Raw genomic sequence first — 22458 nt, 5'->3', positions numbered from 1 at the left:
AAAAAAAACAAATTTATCTGGAATAAATTGTAGGACCCCCCTAAAACTGTAAAAACGTGGATCACTATGGGTACCCCCGATTTAGCCTGCAAATGAAAGTCGGGGATTTAAATAGCCACAGCAGGTGTTTTTTTCCCGACTTTGAAGAAGTGTTGCAAAAGAGCACTTAGGTTATTTTTTTCGTTTTTTTAAGTGATCCCAGCAAATTTGGGGTACATGAAAATGCGTACTAGCATATTTTTAAGTCCCTAAAGTAAGTTTTAAAAAATTCTGCAACTATGCACCTACCGCTAATAATCTATTCTAGAGAACACCTGCCGCATACTTGCAGAATAGCCCTCAACCTATTTCCCTATTGTTAAACACTTTTTTCCTTTTTTTTTTCTCCCCAATTTTTAAATTAATTTTGTGGGGTGTCCCTATTTTTTAAACTTTTTTTTGACTCAGTTATTTTTACAATGTCAATCCCAGGGGTGCAGGCTATTTTTTTTTAAGCCTGCACCCCTAAACCCCAATTCTGCACTTTTTTTCGCCCCTATTCAGTGGTGAAAAGTTATTCCCGTTTTTTTTCAAAGACTTTTCGAACCTGCGAAGTCTTTGAAATTGAATACGGTATATAAACAAAACCTGCAAAAATGACATCATTGGTGTGAAAACATCGGAAAAACTGAGTTTTCGCTCCATATTGAATACCTCTATTAACCTTGCTTTGACGCTCCACCACTCACAATTAGCGTAGTGTATAGATCCCCTTCAGTATTTGTACCCTGATGTGATCAGTTACTGTCCAACGTCATTCCTCACTATCCACGTGGACACAGAGGGGGAATATAACCATGTGGCACATCAGAGGTCATACACGGACAGACGGAGATACGGAACCTGCCATAGTGCTAGTTTCGAACTTATTTACAGGTGGCGTGCGCAGTGGCAGAGCGTACATCTATAAATCAGGCCCTCCGTAGTCCGTAGTGATGCCGTTACGTAACGTTATTACCAACCCTCCGTACTCAGCCAATCACCAGCTCCCAGGTTCCATTACTGACTTCCCAGCTCTTTGTGTTTACCAATAGCTCGGTCACATGACACAACCACATGATAGTAATCCACGTGATGTACTAGGAAGTGAGTGCTGGCTTTAAAGTTTGGCTTGTAGTAGTCGCTTTCAGGATAAGCACAGTCGGTCGGAGTTGAACGCTCATACGTACATATATAACTGCATTCGGAGATGGAGGCCAGCTTGACGTGCGCGGTGTGCCTGGGCGTGTTCCGTGAACCGGTGACGCTGCCGTTCTGCTCCCACAACTTCTGTAAGGGCTGCGTGCGACAGTGTGCCGTCCCGCAAAACGTCTTCGTGTACGTACAGGCCCGCAACAGTCATCGCAGCGCCACCGCAGTCACCTGCCCGCTCTGCCGCAAGGTCAGTTCCCTGCCCGGTGGCCTCGACGCGCTGCCAGTGAACACCACTCTTGCCGAGGTCGTCCGACACTTAACTCTGAGCGATGAGTCCAGGATGGAGCAGGCGGCGCACGGCGAGGAGGAGCCGGACCTGCCCTCCACAGGGGTGCGGGCCGGCTATTGCCAGGAGCACCCGGAAATGAAACTGGAGTTGTTCTGTAAGGGCTGCGCGGAGCCGTGCTGCGGCAAGTGTGTGTCCCGCAAACACCAGGGCATCTTCCACAACGTCAACCTGCTGGACGTGGTTCTGCAGGAGGAGAAGGTGTGGTGATATTCTATCTCTTTCTCTCTCCCCCCATATTATTATGTTAAACATCAATAAAAAATGCCTGTGCTGAGGACTAGTTGAGGTTTGGTACATAGTTTAGTCTTTCAAAAGAAATTGATGTCTTGATCCTATCTCTTATCCTTTATTTACCAGTGGGTTTATATATTAGAGCTTCTGGTTTCATGAATGGAAGAATGGTGCCATGGGGGGTGCAGGTAGCTCAATGCAACAGCCTCTATGTAAGGTGGGTTGGGTTGTCTCTTTTGGGATGTAGTTAAATTGCTGACCATCGGGATGCCGGCTGATGAAATCCTGGCACCGGAATCCCGAACCACGGACAGGACACCAGCATCGGAAGCCCGAGATGAGAGGAGATGCAGATGCCGGGATCCTGACAGCGGGCATCCTGATGGGAAGTACAATGGGTGTCCTTAGGGTTAGGTTGTGGGAGGGGAGAGGTTAGGCTACAGACAAGGGGGGTTAGGGATAGGTACTAAGGGGAGAGGGTTAGGTTTAGGCACTAATGAGAAGGGTTAGGGGATGAAGGAGGGAAGGGTAGGGTACTTGTATTTCCCCTATTGGTATTCTCAGCATTGGGATGCTGCTGTCAGTTTTTTGACAGCAGGGATCCCGAGTGCCGGGATTTTATACCCAACCCATCTCTTTTAGCACTAGAATGTGGAAAAGTTGTTTGAAATGATTATTCTCACTGACTCAGGCCCTGATTCAGAGCCGGACGCTCTGAATCAGGGCCGGCCCTCTGGTTTTTTAGAGCGGCCTCCTGGCCGCTCGCATAGCTGTGGGTGACCACCCACAGCTATAGCGAGCAGCCATGATGATGGTCAAGACCATCGTGACCATCGGGCTTGCGACGAGACCTTTGTGGTAGGGTCTTGTTGCTGCAAGCCCCAGAGTGCTTTTGGCTCTAACAGAGCCGAAAGCACTCCCACTGACATCACTTGTGATGTCAGTGGGGCCGGCTCCAGACGGTAGGTGTTCCCATGGGAATGTCTCCGTCTGAGCAGCCACGCCCCCGGCCCACCCACCAAAGGGGGTGTGCTGTCACTCAACATCGACAGCACGCCCTCTTTGGTACGAGACCCGGAGCGACTGTTTGCCCGTCGCTATCCGGGTCTCGCGCATGCGCACGACAGAGCCGGCTCCGTTGTGCGCATGCGCACTGGGCCACCATCGACCCGCCCGCGAGCGGGTCTGAATCAGGCCCTAAGTTGCTTGCTGAACTCTTAAATTGCTGTATGTGGGGCAGATTACCTGAAATTACCTGTTCTGCAGGTCTCTTTATGGTAGTCTAATTCTGCACATTAGTAACATTAAGTTTTATGCTTTTCAAGAGAAAATGTGATAGTTGGTGCAATTTATCTGTCTGGTTAAGTGCCCGGGAGCTATTCAATGAATTCCTCTGATAGCCACTTTTTTGCGTGATATTAGCCGCAATAAGCAACTTCTTCCATGCTAAGTGCAATGCAGTTGTAGTGCGTCTGGCACTTGCGACCAACCCTGAAGCTCTCAAGCGGGTTTGAGCAGAAATCCGCCACAAATGCAGCCTCGGGGCTAGTCTTGGAAATCAATTGAACAGCTCCTGGTCACTTATACCCCTTTTACACTGGAGCTAAAACCCAGGTTATTGCAGGGTTAACCTGGGCAGGTCCCTGGTGTAAAAGGGGAGAGGGTTGGATCGCCGTGTCGAGTGCCCCGGCAATTCAACCCAGGTAAATAGCAGGGTTTAACACTGGCGTAGCCCGTGTTACCCTGCTGTGAGAACAGCGCACTCCGGGTCACGACGACCTGGAGTGCGCTGCAAGCCCGCCGATTGGTCCAGTTTCAGTGGCGCTTGGAGATGACGTTATCTCCAAGCGTCCACTTTCAAGCCGGGTCTATGCAGACCCGGCTCCGGCATGAGCGGCGCCGACCTGGGGAGTATCCCGAGTTGGCGCCGGCTAAATTCCAGGTCTGATCCGGGTAGGAACTGTGTTCCAACTCCGGGTCAGATCCGGAATTTTGTTGGAAAAGGGGTATTAGCCTGGGAGATAAATTCCCCTGTAACTTATGAAACATCCTCATAGAATTCAAAGTATGGATGAAGCTTTGTTCTTTGTCGAGCATATTGCCTTTATAAAATGGAACTGCCGGTAGCTATTTATGCTATGCAGTTTGCATATCGGCATTTATAATGACGACATGCAGGAGATTGTCACCAGCTTATATAGTTGAAATGGTGTTGCCAGTATAACTGTAAGCATATTTCTTTACCATACCGTATTTAATGCCTTGGTTCAGCAAGAAAAGTTTTGATTCATCCAAATTAGACTATCTCTGCAGTGAGGTGTTTGATGGTGACAAAAGAAATACAGGATAAGAGTTGGCTGGATTCCTTCTGAATTTTCCATTCAGAATAGCTATTATGGTGCCCTGATTTTGTAGAGGTGTAGCATATAATATTAAATAATTTATCTTATTCTAGTATGAAAAATATTGTCTAACTATAGCTTGCCTTTGAGATTTTGTGGTTTACTGAATATTCTATCTTCATACTTATAAATTTCCTGAGATAATGCTTATACCCCAGTGACCAAGTCATATTAAATAGTAGCTTTTACCTGTGTGCAAAATAGAGACCACCCCCTCCCCTTTTTTTTTTTTTTTTTTTTTTTTTTTTTTTTACAGCAGAAACTTTAATTTACACCTTTTTTTTTTTAAGGGTAATTCCTCAAAGGACCAATCTCTTTATGGATAGTCCTCCCTCACTCCCACTAATACCCATTTTCCACCTAAATTCCGGGTCTGACCCGGAGTTGGAACTGGGTTCCTGTCCGGATCATACCCAGAATTTAGCCGGTGCCAACCCAGGACATTCCCGAGTCGGCGCCGTTCACACCGGAGTTGGGTCTGCAGTGACCCGGCGTTGAAGTGGATGCTTGGAGATGACGTCCTCTCCAAGCGCAACTGAAGCCGGGCCAATCGGCCGGCTTGCGGCACGCTTCAGGTCATCGTGGCCCGAAGCGCGCTGTACACACTGCAGGGTTTCACGGGTTACGCCCGTGTTGAATCCTGCTAGTTACCTGGGTTGGATTGCCGGGTCACTTGACCCGGCGATCCAACCCTCTCTCCTTTTACACCAAGGAGCTGCCCGGGTTAACCCTGCAATAACCCGGGTTTTAGCTTCGGTGTAAAAGAGGTAAAAAAAGAGCTACCACAGTTCACTGTTGCAATGTCCAGTGTTGTTTCTTGACTACTGCCTTTAGGCTTTTTCTTTTTTTTTTTTTTTTTTTTTTTTTTTTATTGTGACAAATACTACCAACAAACATAAATTCCCCCACCCTTTTAGTTTGTCTTGAAAGTTTTACATGGAGATGCATTTTTTTTTCTTTTGCGGTTGGTAAATCTTATAATTCCTTTTTATTTTGTTTTTACAGCTATTATTTTTCAGTAGTTTAAAAAAGCTGCGTGAAGCAAATGAAAAACTGAATAAGGAAGCAGAAGAAGAAAATCTAGATGTGAGTTAATCTGTAAATTTAGTGCCCATAAAAACAGCATATATCCATCACTAACTGGGTCTATGCATATGTTCTCTGGAACACTAGCTGTTACGCATAGTGTTTTCACCTGGGAGAACTATTGGGTTCATTGACGTGAATGCAAAACAATTTAGCTTATCATTTACATGCTGTAAACACCTATGTGTCAAAGCAACATTTTCCATTGCTGCTTAAAAAAAAAAAAAGCTAAAGATTTCTGAAAACACTACCACCTTTTCTGAGTATTTTTGTGAGCAACAAAAACGCAATACATCTTAAATGCAGGTTTGACACCAACCCATTGTTCTGTGACTTATGTTTAACTTTGTCCCTCCCTTCCTTCTCCTTAATGTGGTTGCATATAGTAGGGCTCCACTTCTATGGTGCGTTAGGTTCCAGATGCCCTCTGAAAATATGAAACACTACCTTTTTTACATTGTAAATGCTGCCATAGAGATACCACCAGTTTAATATTTTATAACTTGCCATTTAAAGTAACAATCTTAAGACTCCTGTAAACTATTTTGTGCAAATGCACATGAGAACTGGCCAGCCAGCTTCCTTGGTAGAGTGGAGACAAGGAACACAAAGTTGCATGGATCAACTGCATGCATTTCTTGGTCATCATGGTAAGCTAGTGGATAGAGTACATCTAATTGGCATTCCCTCAAATAAGAGAAACATTTAGCAAGTTTCACTGGTGAAATCTGGCCATAAAAGTACCCAGTCCTACCCTCAACTTCAGCAGAATTTGTCTCCCCAGCTTTTTGTTCTAGGAAATGTGAATTTCCAAATCCGTACAAAACAAAAGCGGAACTCAAGTATAAGGGAAATTTATGAAACCTTTGAAGGAGGACAAGTGGAGGTGTTGCCTGTAGCAACCAATCAAATTCTAGGCATCAACTTATAGAATGTACTAAATAAATTATGGCTAGAATCTGGCTGCGGTGGGCAACAGCTCCACTTATCCTCTTTTTAGAAGGTTTGATAATTCCCCCCTGCCCCTCCAAACACCTACACTTCCCTTCTCTGCAGAAGGGCCTGTTTTGTCACACTCTTATACAAAGCCCAGTTTGTAGTGAAAAAATAAAATGCTTTGGTAGGGTTATAAGGGGTTGTCTCGAGTAAAATCAAAATGCTCCAAAGGGGAATTCAATTATTTTTGCGCACCTATAAGTAATAGGCAATTCAATTGTTGCTCCGATCAGGCGAGAGTGCTGGTGGCGCCCATTCCTTATTGCGCCAAATGTACCTGTACGAGGTAGGGTGCCCAAACTCCAGCATTTTCACAGATTTCTGCTCGCCACCTCAGGAGGGCGTGAGTAGAAATTTGAAAGTCCGTGGCACCCGATTGGATCAATCATTAATTTGCTCCATCGAGTACCCATTATTAGCATGTGCACAAAAGTTTCCTGTCAATTTAGTGATATCCTTTATTAATATAATATTTTTTTTCTCTAATATCCTAGTTGCCAACTCATTCCTTTAATTGTAGGTGCATATAAATTTACACTGCTTTTGTCGCAAATTAAATGAAGATGAAAATACAACTGGATATGTATTTAATGTCAGTTACAGGTATGAGTTGACCATGCTAAAATCATTCATTGTTGTTGAATGTTTGGTTTTACTATGAGCTGGCAGCCCTGCCTAAATTTGTCTCATTCTTTGGGTGTTGAACTCTTTAAACCATTGTCATTTAGAGAATGACTTATGAATTATTTTGAAATATTATATTTTGATTTGGAGATATGTTTGGTGTTTCAGACTATTTAGTATCTAACGACACAAACTAAAACCTCCCAAATGAAACCGTGTGAACTTAAACAAGTACAGGTTGAGTCTCCCATATTCAAAATGCTTGGGACCAGGGGTATTTTGGATATTGCAATATTCAGTTTTTTGCAATAATTATATACCATAATGAGATATATTGGGAATGGGACCAAAATCTAAACACAGAATGCATTTGTTTTATATACACCTTAGACACACAGCCTGAAGGTAATTTTATACAATATGTTTAATAATTATGAGCCTTAAACAAAGTTTGCGTACATCGAACAATCAAAAAGCTAATTTTTCACTATATCAGTCATGCGAAAAAAAAATCTGTATTTCTGAATATTTGGCTATGGGAGACCCAACCTGTACCTTTTATTGCAAAGAGTCATCCACAAGCCGTATGAGATTTGCATTAAGAATATATTTTGCTTACTTTTGCTAAGCCATTAATGTGGATTTCACCGAGGTAAGTTAAATCTTTGGATTTGTCTTGCTTTAAACTGATTTGCGTTGTGTTTTTGTTTTGTGGCGTTTTTTTTTTTTTTTTGTACTTAAATCTATCTTGGAATTGGAATAAATAGTTGTGCTAATGACAAGACCATGGCATTATTTTTATACCAGTCTATACATAATTAATTTCTCATGTGTTTTAGACGCATGTTCTCCTTAAGGAAAATCACTAGCATTCTTTACACAGCAGTGGTCTTTTGACATTTTTAATCTAGAAAGATCATTTCCCCCATTACTACAATAAGGAGGCATTCCAGTATATATTCAAATGGAAAATACAACAATTGTGTTTATAATTGTGTGAAAGGACTAGTAAATTGACAAACTAACAGGACTATGGGGGTGATGCAGCAGAGGACACCGTAGCTTTCGCAGCTGCTAACATGATAGCAGCTGTAATATGGTAATGCAGCAGGAGGCGTCACGTCTCTTGCATGCGTTACTTATCTGAGCTGCGTCCAATGATGCAGCTTGGACCCATGGGGTCACGCAAGCCGGCCGCCTATGATATAACAGAGGTCTGGAAATCTCCGTCAGCTGACGGAGATCCTGGCTTTTTGCATCCCCCTCGTCGGCGGCGACTCGTGTCCATTTTATGAAAATGGAGGCCGTTGCTGCCCCCAAACGGCAGCAGACTGTCAATCACTGACTGCCTGCTGCTTCCCTGTGTGCGATCACGCAGGATCCGTTCTGCACATGTGCAGAACTGGTCTTGCGCACGTGCAGATTAGTGACTATCTGGTATCTGCGTTCAGCAGAGGACGCAGTAGCTTTCGCAGCTGCTTACGTGTAATGCTGAATAAGACCCTATGTACACATTTTCATACTGTATGCATCAGTCTGAGACATCCATGTCACATGATCAGTCACTAAAAATATGCTGCTGGTTAAATTAAAATGATCAGCCTGAGTAACTCAAATAAAAATAATTTGAAATTACATTAACTATATTTCAATAAATTATTATTTTTTAATTGCATTGTCACTTTAGTGTGGTCACATCTGGTTTTATAACCTTTTATTTATTTGAATATTTACCTGTATGACCTGCTTATTTTCAGTTGATATTATTTAAAAAAAAACACATATGTCAATGAAAAGTACAAATTTCACCTGAGAATCTTTTCAGACAGTACTTTTAAGTCTGGTATAATTTTTTTTTTTTTTTTTCTTTTTAGAATATTCTACAAAAAAATACAAATGTGGTTATATCTGCCTTTGATGAAGTGCAGAAAGCTTTAGATTTGAAGAAACAGCAGCTTTTGGACTTTATAAAGGAGACGCAAAGTAAATCCATAAAGTGGTGTGAAGTGCGGAAAAGAATGAAAGCTCACCACATGCAGACAGTTGGCAGCCTCTTACCGGAATGTGATAAGCTGGTGGATGTATCTGAACCAAAAACCTTTCTTCAGGTAATGTTTCAAATCAATAATAAATAGTATGACAATTAGGGGTTTAGCATTATTGAAAGTCCCCATAGTGTTAAACTTGCAACCAAATGGGATTTTGCGTTTTTCCTAGAAATTGTGACTTTGAAAAATGCCTCTTCATAAATTATACTTTCAGGATCCAACTCCTTTTAATTGTTACAGAGCAACAAACCTGCTGATCAAATAAATAATTAAGTGTACTTATTTTGGGATCAAATGTAACTTGAACAACAAGTATTGGTGTGTTGCTTTTACAAAATCAATGAAAATAGTCTTATGTGCTTTCCTTACATTGATAACCTATTCTTAAAGCAATTATTCTATTTTTGTAATTTTAATAACTTCTAATAATTATATACGTTTTAATAAGTTGCACGCAAGGTTATACCCAGGAAATATACTTCTAAATCACTAGGATAATTATATTCAAGGAAGATTGCATGCAAGATTTAGTAAAGTGTTTTTATTAACAATTGATTCTCCATAATGTTCACATATTATAAAACAGTATTATCACCTTGTCAAATACAATCCAAAATTTTTATCTTTTCCATCCATCATGCACTAAGTTTCAGGATGTACAAAAAGTATTATATTTACAAAGTGGACATTACATTTTTTTTCAAAGTTTTCGCCAGAGAGGTGAATGCAAAGTTGCATGCGCTCAAAACCACCAAAGCAGGTATGCCTTCTACATGCGGGATGAAGGCCTCCACTGCAGCTTTCGGTGACTCAAGACGAATCCCACGCATCTTGAGCTTGATTTCTGAGAACACAAGGAAGTCGCAGGGAGCCAGGTCTGAACTGTACGGCAGATGACCAAGCTCCTGGGAGCGTTTATGGGCCAGAAAATGCACAGTTCCTGGATTTGTTGGCAGGTGCATTCTCGTGATGCAGAAGGTCAGTGCAAGTTCTTGAACGGCGCCTGGATATGGCTTTGAGTCCCCAGTGACGGTGCGTTGCTGCATGAGTGGTATGGTAGCTAAATGACCAGTCTTGGCCACAAAAACAGCCATCATCTTCTTGGCCACACTGTGCTCACGTAGGAACTTCGTGGTGGTGTACCTCCAACTTGGGTCCACCGGGCCGACTGTTTGGTCTTGGTCAAAACTGTTGATTCAGGATTCATCGCCACTGCTTATCTCTCTAACAGAGTTCAAGGGACCGCCATCAAACCTGGCCAACATGTTGCTGTTCCAAGTCACCTGAGCCTGCATGCAGTAACCTTGCTCAAGCCAAGATTTTCGTGGATTATTGAGTGGATGGATCCTGATGAGACGCCTATCTCTTTCTCTAACTGGGCCATAGGTGCCCTGGCATCCACCTCAACTATTTTCCTCCAGGGCCTCTGAGCTCCATAGATGGATATCTATCTCTATATTGTCTTTCTATATATTTGTGTCCACATAAATCTTCCCTCCGTGTGCTACAAGTCGCGTTAAACATTACACGTGAGCGTCGCGCAACTCAGTAGTACCATGCGTCCTTTTCGTACAACTTTTTTATCTTTCAAATGCATCTTATTCACAAAGCGATGAAAATAGGACGCACAAGCTGCTGATTAAAATTATAGGTGGCATGCCTATATTCCTTGTGTGTATCTGCGTGCACATATACTTGCAGTTGCACACAGAATATAGGCATGACACATCGGATGCACAAGCAGCTTCTGATTGATATGTGTCATGCCTATATATTGTGTGTGCAACTGCAAGTATATGTGCATGCAGACACACACACACACACACAATATAGGCATGCCACCTATAATTTTAATCAGCAGCTTGTGCGTCCTATTTCCATTTGAAGGTAAAAAAATGTGTGTGTATATGAAGAGAGAGACCCTGCCTATAACAACTATACAGAGAGAAGAGAATTGTCATAACACGGTGCACCTTATATTAAAACATAGTTTTTATTTACCAACTTCTAAAAGTCTGTAGTGAAATGATTAAAAAAAAAAAAAATTGAATATATAAATGTAAGAAAAAATGTTGTGAAAATAAAAATTATCCAGGCCACTTGGAGCTTGTCTTGACCTAATTATTAAGTAATCTTATGGACAAAAATGACTAAATTGTTCCACAGAAATCAAATAGACGTAATGACCATTCCTATTTTTTTATATCAATCTAAAGTGGGTAGTAGCTGGTTTAAACTTCAAATCTAGTTTTTACTCATTCTTTCTTGTCACTGTCTGTGAATAGAGAATACTATTCTCTCCTGTTGATACAAAAGTAACAATCTCTAATCATTTGTATCTATTCAAAAGTTCCGAGGTTTGTTACCGTATCAATATGATCTCTCCACTGAGAAATGTACATACCACACTCTAGCATGTCCTTTCATTATGGTGATCCAGGGTTTAAGCCTTCCTTCTGTATAACATCATTTGTATGGGAACTAATAGATAGATCTATCTAGATCTCTTACTATCCACTTGTAGATATACATAGGGATTAAATACTTTAAGTTATATAGTTCTGTGGAGTCAATGAATAATGGAGCTTTGAGTTTCACAGTATTTCTACATCAGGGTCCATAGGGTATCCACAGGATACCTTGGGTATAGGTGATGACGTCAGGCATCGGGCACTCCCAGGATGCACTAGGGTCCCCCTCCTATACCCCGCCCCCGAGCCAAGGCATCCCAGTTTCGTTTGGTGCCCTGCCGGAGTCGGATGCACCTGTTAGAGGGGGGCTAAGAATAGCCCCTGAAGTTTCTTCAATGCAGCTATGGCCACACATCTGGAAGTACAGAATGGACAGTCAGTGCTGACGTCCATGCTGTCTTCCCTACACCCCCGCTGGTACCAGAACGCCGGTACCGATCCGGGGATGCTGGTAAGCATCTGGGGTCACAGCTAGCGGTGACCCCAGATGTTTGGGACCATGGCCGGATCCAAGGGGGCAGCGGGGTCCCGTGGTGGGACCCTGCTGAAACATGGTCCAGAGTCCCCAGGCAGGGGGCTCCCTGGGGACTGGCTGCAGCGTGGAGCCAGGTATCTAACCTGCGCTTCCACTACCCCCCCCTGGGACAGTGGACCGCGACTGAGCGGTAGCGCTACGGCGTCCCAGGGGTTAATTGCATGCCAGGGGAGCGCGCCTTCCCTGTAGCACAGCCGGCGCCTCCCCCGCTGCACACAGCCCTCTCTGCACTGTGCTGACTGGCCCTGTGGCAGCGCTCCTCCCCCAGGCCGGCCTCCTCTATGCTCCTCGGTGGCCATCTTTACAAGCGCATGGTGAACGCTGCTGGAAGCGGTGGCATCGCGGTCTGGGTCCCCCGACATACCTCTCCTCCGTTTGGTTCGGGTCTGTGTATGCAGCGCTGTGTCCTACCAGGCTCTGTGTCTGCATAGTTGAACATCAGAGCTGTTAGTGCAGGAATTGATTTTCTTTGCATTGTATGTGACTTTTGTGGGCCAGTTAGCTCCGCTAGCGCTGCTGCCTGTACTTTCATTTTCTACTGTCAGCCTTTTCACTGTCCCTGATCTTTTTCTGCTAAAGCCCTTACGGTGCGGTGATTGCAGGGTGGTCTCACACTATACTACGAGTATCAGTGAGAGGGGTCACATACTTGCCATCATGTCTGAGAGTGACTTTCCTCTCCAGCTTTTGTGTACTACGTGCAAGGTACCTATAGCGGAGGGGGAAGGTAGCGCGGAGGGGCTTTGTCGGCAGTGTTATTTATTGGCGCAGCCAATTACTGTCACTGCCCCGGTACAGGAGCCGCCCTGGGCTTGTTTCGCCAAAGCGCTTACAACCCTCGTGGGCCAGTTAGCTCCGCAGCCTGCGTTCTCACAGATGGGTTTGTCCCAGCAGTCGGTGGTGTCGTCACCCATGCAGGGTTTCCCGAGACAATTGATGGTACCACACAGTCTCCCTATTTCCCATCCCCAAGTCTCTTAGGAGCCTGCGTGGGTTAATTCTCTGACAAGTTCTGTACAGCACTTGTCGGACGTGTTACAAGGGGAGTCTGTGTTGAGGCTGCATAAGCGGCCGGTGGCGTCTGTCCGCTCCTTATGAGGATGACGACGTGACGTCTGATGATGGGGAGATTCTGGATCTTTTGGACCAGGAACCTCTCTGTACTAAAGAGTCGGACGCTAGGTCCAAGGTTTATATTCCTGGACTTATTCGGGCAGTCCGCACAGCTTTAGTGATTGAGGATGAAAATCCTCTGGTGTCAAAATCTAAATATGCCTTTTTTATGGATATTAAGGGTGACGCCACAGTGTTTCCTCTTTCGGGTCAGTTAGTGGACCATTTAGAGGAGGCGTGGAAACATCCGGGCAAACTGTATTAGCCTCAGAGGCACTTGGCGGTGGCTTATCTGTTTGCGGATAATTATTTTTCTAAGTGGGAATCCCCTCCACAGGTGGATTCCCATGTGACACGCCTAATCCGCAGTGCCACATTGCCCATGCCCTCCATGTCTTCCTTGAAGGATGCTACGGACCGTAAGGTAGAAATTTGCCTAAGGTCCGTTTATTCCCTTGCGGGGGGGGGTGTGGGCAGCTAGGCCGGCCATGGCCATTTGTTGGGCAGCCAGAGCTATGGAGCGCTGGGCTGATAATTTGGAGGCGTCTTTCGATTCCGACTGTTCGGCTGAACAGACTGAGTTGATAGGCAACCTCCAGGACTCGGCCACTTATATCAATGAGGCAGCCTTGGATATCAGTATCCTGGCATCTCGGATTTCTTCGGCGGCTGTCACTGCTCGTTGCACCTTATGGTTGCGATCTTGGAAGGCGAACGCTGATTTCAAGAAGGGCTTGGAAGCTTTGCCTTTCAATGGAGAAGTCCTCTTTGGTCCGGATCTGGACAAAATCGTAGCCACGCTGGCGGCAGCCAAATCGGCATGTCTTCTGTCTGCTGCGGTTCCTTCCGGTTCAGGTACGTCGTCCTTTCAGCCTTACAGGGCCCAGGGTAGGCCTAAGACGCAGTCTTTTCCCAGACAGGCTGGCCCAAAAAATCGGCCAGCCCCGGAAACAGGCCTGGAGTACCAGACGTCCGACCCCTAAGGCTGATGACAAGCCTGTGGCCTGACGGTCCGGGCCTCCCTTTGGGGGATCCCAAAGTGGGAGGCCGCCTGCTGCAGTTCGCCCAGTGTTGGTCGGTTTCCTCGACAGACACTTGGGTTCTCGAGGTGGTTTCTCACGGGTACGCCCTCTCCTTTCGGCACAGGCCCCCGTCTCGATTCTTCACCACTGGTCTTCCATCAGACCGGAACAAAGCCGTGGAACTGCGGAAGGTTTTGCACACTATGCTCCAGGCTGGAGTTATAGTGCCTGTTCCATTCTCCCAGAGGGGCCAGGGTTTCTATTCCAATCTGTTTTTGGTGCAGAAACCCAATGGGTCGTATCGTCCGATCCTCAACCTCAAAGCACTCAAGTCTTTGCGGGTGCCGAGGTTTCGGATGGAGACCCTACGGTCCATCATTCTGGCGCTGGAACCTGGGGATTACATGGTGTCGTTAGACATACAGGACGCTTACCTGCATGTCCCTGTTCTTTTACGCCATCAACAGTTCCTCAGGTTTGCAATCCGCAACGACCACTTTCAGTTCCGGGCATTACCTTTTGTGCTGACGACGGCACCACGTGTATTCACCAAGGTGATGGCAGTCATGGCGGCTTCCCTGCGGCTGCAGGGAGTCCGCATGTTACCGTACTTGGACGACCTTCTGTTGGTGGCAGGATCTCCAGAGCTCCTTCTACGCCACTTGGACCTGACCATTGCGGTACTGCAACGGCACGGCTGGTTGATAAACTGGCTGAAGTCCACCCTGAATCCCATCTCAGAGGATTCTGCACCTCGGAGTCTTTTTGGACTCACGACAGCAAAGGATCTTTGTGACGGGGGGAAAAGATCTCTGCCTTGCAGTTGAGGGAGCGCAGTTGTCTGCAGAATTGCCGTGTGTCTCTGCACTCGGCGATGAGGTTACTGGGCTCCATGGTGTCTGTGTTCGACATGGTGGAATATGCCCAGTTTCACTCCAGACCTCTGCAGCAGTTGATCCTGTCCAAATGGAATGGACTGCCTCAGAGTCTAAAATCCCAGACGACGGTGCTCACTCCGGAGGTTCACCTGTCCCTAGCCTGGTGGTTGCAGACGACCCATCTCAACAGGGGTCGTCCGTTCTGGGTGGCAAATTGGGTCCTGTTGACAACAGACTCCAGTCTGCGAGGCTGGGGAGCATTCACGGGTCCACACTTGTTCCAGGGCAGGTGGACTTGGGCATAAACAGAGCTTACAATAAACATCTTGGAGCTCCGCCCGGTATTCAATGCTCTCCAGCAGGCACATCAGGTTCTCCAATGTCACCCAGTGCAGGTCCAGTCTGACAACGCTACCACCGTGGCCTACATAAATCGGCAAGGAGGAACCCGAAAGTCGGGCGGCTCTCGTAGAGGTGTCCCGAATCCTGGTTTGGGCGGAGCGCAATCTCCCGGCCATATCAGCAGTCTTCATCCCGGGAGTCCTAAACTGGGAGGCAGACTTTCTCAGTCGCCAGGACGTTCATCCGGGGGAATGGTCTCTGCACCAGGACGTCTTTCAACTTCTGGTGGACAGGTAGGGTGTCTTCCAGAGATCGACCTCATGGCACAACAACAAGTTGCCGGTGTACGGGTCTCACACAATAGACGAAAAGGCGTCTCTGGTGGATGCTTTGTCCGTCCGGTGGACGTTCCGGTTCGCTTATCTGTTACCTCCGTTTTCCCTTCTTCCACAGGTAATCCGGAAATTCAAACAGGAAGGAGGGACGCTCCTGTTGATAGCTCCCACGTGGCCCCGGAGGCACTGGTTCTCAGACCTCCAGGGACTGTCCGTGGACATTCCTCTGTGGTTGCCGTTACGTCCGGACCTCCTGTCACAGGATCCTTGTCTTCACCCGGACTTGACTTTGCTGTCTTTGACGGCGTGGCTGTTGAGACGGCCATGTTAAGGTCCAGGGGGTTTTCCAGCTCTGTAGTGCAAATCATGCTAAGGGCTCGGAAACCATCCTCTGCAAGGATATACCATTCTGTGTGGCATACGTTCTTCCAGTTGTGTCGGCCGAGAGGTTATGTTCCTCGGGAGTTCCGTCTGTCTAGAGTATTAGCTTTCCTACAGGCGGGATTGGACCATGGGCTTCACCTTGCGTCTCTGAAGGTGCAGGTGTCTGCCCTGTCCGTCTGGTTCCATCGTAGGATTGCTGCAATCCCTGATGTGCGCACCTTTATGCAAGGTGTTCTCAGAATTCAGCCACCTTTTGTTCCACCGGTGGCGCCTTGGGATTTAGCTGTGGTCCTGAGGGCTCTCCAGGGACCGCTGTTTGAACCACTGGGCTCAGTGGACCTCAAATGGCTGACAGCTAAAACTATTTTCCTTCTGGCGTTTGCTTCGGCCAGACGTGTTTCTGACTTAGGGGCTCTCTCCTGTAGACCCCCTTTTCTGATTTTTCATAGGAACAGGGCGCTGCTGCGCACTCGTCCTGGTCTCCTTCCTAAAGTTGTTTCCAGTTTTCACATCAACGAGGAAATCGTTGTGCCGGCTTTTAACTCTCCTGATCTTTCAGTGGGTGAGGCCACTTTGGATGCTGTGTGGGCCTTAAGGATTTATGTTGACCGCACTTCTTCGTTTAGGAAGTCGGACGCCTTGTTTGTCCTCTATGGCTTCCGTAAAAAGGGTTGGCCTGCTTCAAAGCAAACTTTGGCAGGCTGGATTCGTATGGCCATTTCAGAAACTTATCTTCATGAAGGCCTTCCGGTTCCTTCCTCTGTGAGGGCTCATTCCACTAGGTCTGTGGGTCCTTCGTGGGCTGCTCAACGTGGTGCCTCTGCAGTCCAGATCTGCAAGGCTGCCACCTGGTCCTCTGTCCATACCATTGTGAGGTATTACGCGTTTGACATCTTTGCCTCTCAGGATGCTTCCTTCGGGCGGCGGATTCTCCTTTCAGCACAGGAGCGTCCCCACCCTTGAAGGATACTGCTTTGGGACATCCCCAAGGTATCCTGTGGATACCCTATGGACCCTGATGTAGAAAATGAGATCTGGTAAGAACTTACCCTTGTTATCTCTATTTCTACGAAGTCCATAGGGTTCCACAGGACTCCCGCCCTGTCGCACCTGTGCTGCAGATGGGCTTTACTCTGGTCACCGGTTTTTCCGTCTCCCTCTGGTGAGAATGTGATTCTTGTGTGTGTCCAGATCTTTTTTCTCTCTTCCTTCTCCTCCAGCCTATGGCTTGGTACGTAACTGAGATGCCTTGGCTCGGGGGCGGGGTATAGGAGGGGGACCCTAGTGCATCCTGGGAGGCTGAAAACTTAACTCTATGGTGCCCGATGCCTGACGTCATCACCTATACCCAAGGTATCCTGTGGAACCCTATGGACTTCGTAGAAATCGAGATAACAAAGGTAAGTTCTTACCATGTCTCATATTTTTCTAGTACAATCAGAAATTTTCTGGATTGGAGTCACAGTAGTGTAATTTCTACATGTGTCTCGATATAGATAGAGACCATCGAGGTTTTGTAGATGCAGGGTACTTTCAGTGGATTCGTTATAAGAGTATTAGTGCACCTGTATAAGCAGAAGGTTCATTTATATGTACAACACATTTCTTGTAAATAAAGTCTCTCCTTATGTGTCAATATACATTATCTGTTCTCCAAGTATATCGACAGTTTCTCCAGCCTAAAATACATTGATTGTATTATAATAAGGGATTAGTGTTACTCCATGCGGCTTTATGTATTTACAGATTTACTTATATAATTGGAAACATGGGTAGTTTGTGTTCTCATAATTACAAACACTATCAGAATGCTTCTCAAAACCTCAGGTATGCTCATTAAGTATTTTTCTGTTTATAGCGTGGCTGCTCACATTTTGTATTTACACAGTAAAGCTGCTCATATGGAACTGCACTCATCTCATTAACTCTCCGTGCAGCGGGATTTAAGTGCTCTCTATATGGGTATTTGTATGAAAATGGAGAGCTTATTACTGTTCTTATATCTGTCCACCCTGAGATAGTCCCGCTGTCTCTGAGTGCTTCCATTAAACCGTTCAGTCATACAAATGATCTCATAACAATAGATTTACAGACTGACTTACAGAACAGAAACCAGTATAGCTTCCAAAATCACTTGATATTTAGAAACCACTGCAGAACAGTGGGGGTAATTTAGCTCCGGACAGTTATGCTATTGCCGCTACTAACATGTTAGCAGCTGCGATCACTGTAATATGGTAATGCAACAGGAGGCGTCGCGCCTCCTGCATGCACTACTGATCCGACTTGTGTCAAAGGACGCAGCATTGGATCATCTGTGGTCCCTTTGGCCGGTTGAGTGACCATGGGGGTCATGCAAGCTGGCCACTGCAGATAAGTAATACCCCTTTTACACCGCAGCAAAAACCTGGGTTATTGCTGGGTCTACCCAGGTCGCAGCTCAGTGTAAAAGGATCCCTGAAAAATAACTCTGGTCAAGTGACCCAGCAATCCAACCCAGGTAGCTACCAGGGTCGGACCCAGGATGGATCTGGGTAATGGTGCAATGTAAACGGCGCAACCCGGGTTATCTGACCTGGGTCATGCCTAAAATGAGCTGATTGGTGGGTGTGGAGCAGTCACCTCCCACTTTTTATGACATCACAAGTTTAGCAGGGCAGACCCAGGTTCAGTGTGAACGGGGCTGACCTGAGAATAACCCATATCCACGGTGCTGTGTAAACGGTGTCTGATCTGAGTTGGAACCATGTCTGAAAACCCAGGTCGGACCTGGGTTTTTGGTGGAAAAGAGGTGTAATAGATGCCAGGAGATCTGTCAACCAATGTAGATCCTGGCTTCTCCACTCCCCCTCCAACGGCGACAACACACTGTTTTGGGAAACTAGGCCGTCGCGGCCCTCTCCCTGCCTGGAAATGGCAGCAGACTGTCAATCACTGAGTGCGATCTGTGATGTCACTGCGTCCACAGCTGTAATCACTCTGCAGACCAATTTGAAGACCATGTCTAGCAGGGCTGCCATCAATGGGGGGGGGAACCCGGGACTGGAGTCTTTCCAAGACAGAAGGGGGCCCATTCACAGTGGCACTGTGTGGCTACGATCAATCTCCCCTGCTGTTTGTAATATCTATATGCTAAGCTTTGCCAGGATCAAAGATTGTGGATTGATTATGCTGTCTGCCACAGTCTAAATCAGTGTTGGCTAACCTTGACACTCCAGCTGTTATGGAACTACATAACCCAGCATACACTGCTACAGTTTTGCTATTAGGGCATGCTGGGATATATAGTTCCACAACAGCTGGAGTGTCAAGATTAGCCAACACTGGTCTAAATCTATCTAGTGTTGAGCTGCTCATGAGCCTGTAAGGCACTCTGCTAAGACCCCCGGCGCGGCTGCTGTTAAATGACATTGAGTGAAATGCTAATAATGCACACTGTTTAATGTCAACGTTTATCATGCAAACACAGAGGGCTGACTACCTCCATATTTAATGTATGCTTCTGTTGGAAAACTGATATAACACAGCACTTTAGAAGAGATGAGTGTGACTGTGTATGAAGCCAGCCCCAGAACCTGTGTATTTTAAGTGTATCCCGGTTTTCTGGAATGGTGTGACAGTTTGTGGCCCTGACTAATTTCAAACCTAGGCAAAACCAAATCTTGGTCAAAACTCTAGCTGTGCATAAGGGACAGACAGGCACACTTTCTCGCTTAAAAAAATACACCCATACATTTTTTTTTTTTCCCTCTGTAAAGGATGACCTTGATACGTGTGTTTTGCCCAGAAATTAGGCCATCTACTATGGCTCGCGGGTGCGACATTCCCCAGATTGATTTTGCCTTTTTAAATGACTGATACTTTTAAACATCGGGCAGTCTTGCACAGGACTCACAGATGCTTAAAGTCCGCAGTGCGCTATGCCATCCCTGTTCAGTCAAAACGACGACAACAGGTGCTGAAGAACATGATTTGGCCACCCCAGTGACCTGATTCCAATTCAGCTGTAGTGCATATGAGGGAGGGAGAGAAGGTAATGTTCGTTTGTGAAGCTGGTCTGCGGGAGTTATGGTTGTATCTATGATCTAGTCCATTGTACAAACTTATTCAGACCTAATTACAATACTAACATGTTGCAGACGATATTCACAATTCTATGCACTATTGTTACAAACACATGGTTTAAGAGAGCAAAGGAAAACCACATAGCAGCAGCCATATTGGTTTCACAAATACACACAGATGCAAGACTTCCTCTATAAAACAATTACCATCTGATTTTTAACCTGAAATATACACATTACAAACGACTATCTTAGATAGATAGATATTTTTGACAGATTCCATTTTATATAGTATTCCAGAATGTACAGTCAGGTGCATAAATATTGGGACATTGACAGAATTTTCATATTTTGGCCTCTCTTCTCCACCACAATGGCTTTGAAATGAAACAAACAAGATGTGCTTTAACTGCAGACTTTCAGATTTAATTTGAGGGTAATTACATCCAAATCAGGTGAATGGTGTAGGAATTACAACGGTTTCTATATGTGCCTCCCACTTTTTAAGGGGCCAAAAGTAATGGGATTATCAACTCAAAAGCTATTTCATGGACAGGTGTGGGCTATTCCCTCGTTATTTCATTATCAATTAAGCGGGTAAAAGGTCTGGAGTTGATTCTAGTTGTGACATTTGCATTTGGAATCAGTTGCTGTCGACTCTCAATCTGAGATCCAAAGAGCTGTCACTATCAGTGAAGCAAGCCCTCTTTAAGCTGAAAAACCAAAACAAACCCATCAGAGAGATGGCAAAAACATTAGGTGTGGCCAAATCAACTGTTTGGAACATTCTTAAAAAAGAACGCATCGGAGAGCTCAGTAAAACCAAAAGACCCGGAAGACCACGGAAAACAACTGTGGTGGATGACAGAAGAATTATTTCCCTGGTGAAGAAAAACCCCGTCACAACAGTTGGCCAAATCAAGAACACTCTCCAGGAGGAAGGTGTATATGTGTCAGTCAACAATCAAGAGAAGACTTCACAAGAGTGAATATAGAGGGTTCACCACAAGATGTAAACCATTGGTGAGCCTCAAAAACAGGAAGACCAGATTAGAGTTTGCCAAACAACATCTAAAAAAGCCATTACAGTTCTGGAACAACATCCTATGGACAGATGAGACAAAGATCAACTTGTACCAAAGTGATGAGAAGGAAAGGAACTGCTCATGATCCAAAACATACCACCTCATCAGTGAAGCATGGTGGTGGTAGTGTCATGGCGTGGGCATGTATGGCTGCCAATGGAACTGGTTCCCTTGTATTTATTGACTATGTGACTGCTGACAGAAGCAGCAGAATGAATTCTGAAGTGTTTCGGGCAATATTATATGCTCATTCAGTCAAATGCTTCAGAACTCATTGGACGGCGCTTCACAGTGTAGATGGACAATGACCCGAAGCATACTGCAAAAGCAACCAAAGAGGTTTTTTTTTTAAGGCTAAAAAGTGGAATGTTATGCAATGGCCAAGTCAATCCCCTGATCTGAATCCGATTTGAGCATGCATTTCACTTGATGAAGCCAAAACTGAAGGGAAAAATGCCCCAAAAACAAGCAGGAACTGAAGACATTTGCAGTAGAGGCCTGGCAGAGCATCAACAGGCATGAAACCCAGCGTCTGGTGATGTCTATGCGTTCGAGACTTCAGGCTGTAATTGCCTGCAAAGGATTTGCAATAAAGTATTAAAAAGTGAAAGTTATGGAGCATACACACGGTCAGATTTGTCAGACTTGTCAGATTTGTCAGATGAACGATTGAACGATTTGAACGATTGAACGATTTTTGACTGCATTAAAATGAATGGAATCGTCCAAGTCTGACTGCAAACACATCAGATGTCAGAAATCGTTATCTGACAAACGGGAACGCGCATCGTTGATCGTCCATCGTTCAGGCATGTCAAATATGAACGATTTTCCATCAGATATGAACGACTGAACGATTTTTAAATCGTTATCGTCCATATCTGAAGAAAAAATCTGATCGTGTGTATGCACCATTAGATTTAGGATTGTTTAGTTTGTCCCATTACTTTTGGCCCCTTAAAAAGTGGGAGGCACATATAGAAACCGTTGTAATTCCTACACCGTTCACCTGATTTTAGATGTAATTACCCTCAAATTAAATCTGAAAGTCTGCAGTTAAAGCACATCTTGTGTGTTTCATTTCAAAGCCATTGTGGTGGTGAACAGAAGCCAAAATATGAAAATTCTGTCAATGTCCCAATATTTATGCACCTGACTGTATATAAACTATAAACACTGTATAATAAGACCTCACAATACTATCCTAAATAGACAAATCAGATATCTGATGTTAGTTCCTAAGGAGACATGGAAGTATTGTGGGGTAGGTTAAGACATCCTCAAGGCACTCAGCAGATCCAAGATCGATTTTGTGAGACC

General features: G+C 45.3%; 1 protein-coding gene across 1 annotated transcript in view; it reads left to right on the top strand.

Annotated features, from left to right (window-relative positions):
- The first annotated feature begins 1049 nt into the window (after positions 1 to 1049).
- The window catches only part of LOC148501570 (uncharacterized), a 48862-nt gene continuing 27453 nt past the window's right edge, over positions 1050 to 22458 (top strand). Inside the window, exons 1-3 of the mRNA XM_088450289.1 lie at positions 1050 to 1720; positions 5161 to 5241; positions 8736 to 8969. Of these exons, the coding sequence (XP_088306415.1) occupies positions 1229 to 1720; positions 5161 to 5241; positions 8736 to 8969 (807 nt within the window). The 5' untranslated portion in view covers positions 1050 to 1228. The remainder of the gene's footprint in view (positions 1721 to 5160; positions 5242 to 8735; positions 8970 to 22458) is intronic.

This window comes from Taudactylus pleione, unplaced genomic scaffold (genome assembly GCF_031769625.1).
Source record: "Taudactylus pleione unplaced genomic scaffold, aTauple2 ptg000513l, whole genome shotgun sequence".
Taxonomy (NCBI): domain Eukaryota; kingdom Metazoa; phylum Chordata; class Amphibia; order Anura; family Myobatrachidae; genus Taudactylus; species Taudactylus pleione.
The sequence above is the reverse complement of the archived record's forward strand: the minus strand, read 5'-3'. Positions and strand labels throughout refer to the sequence as shown.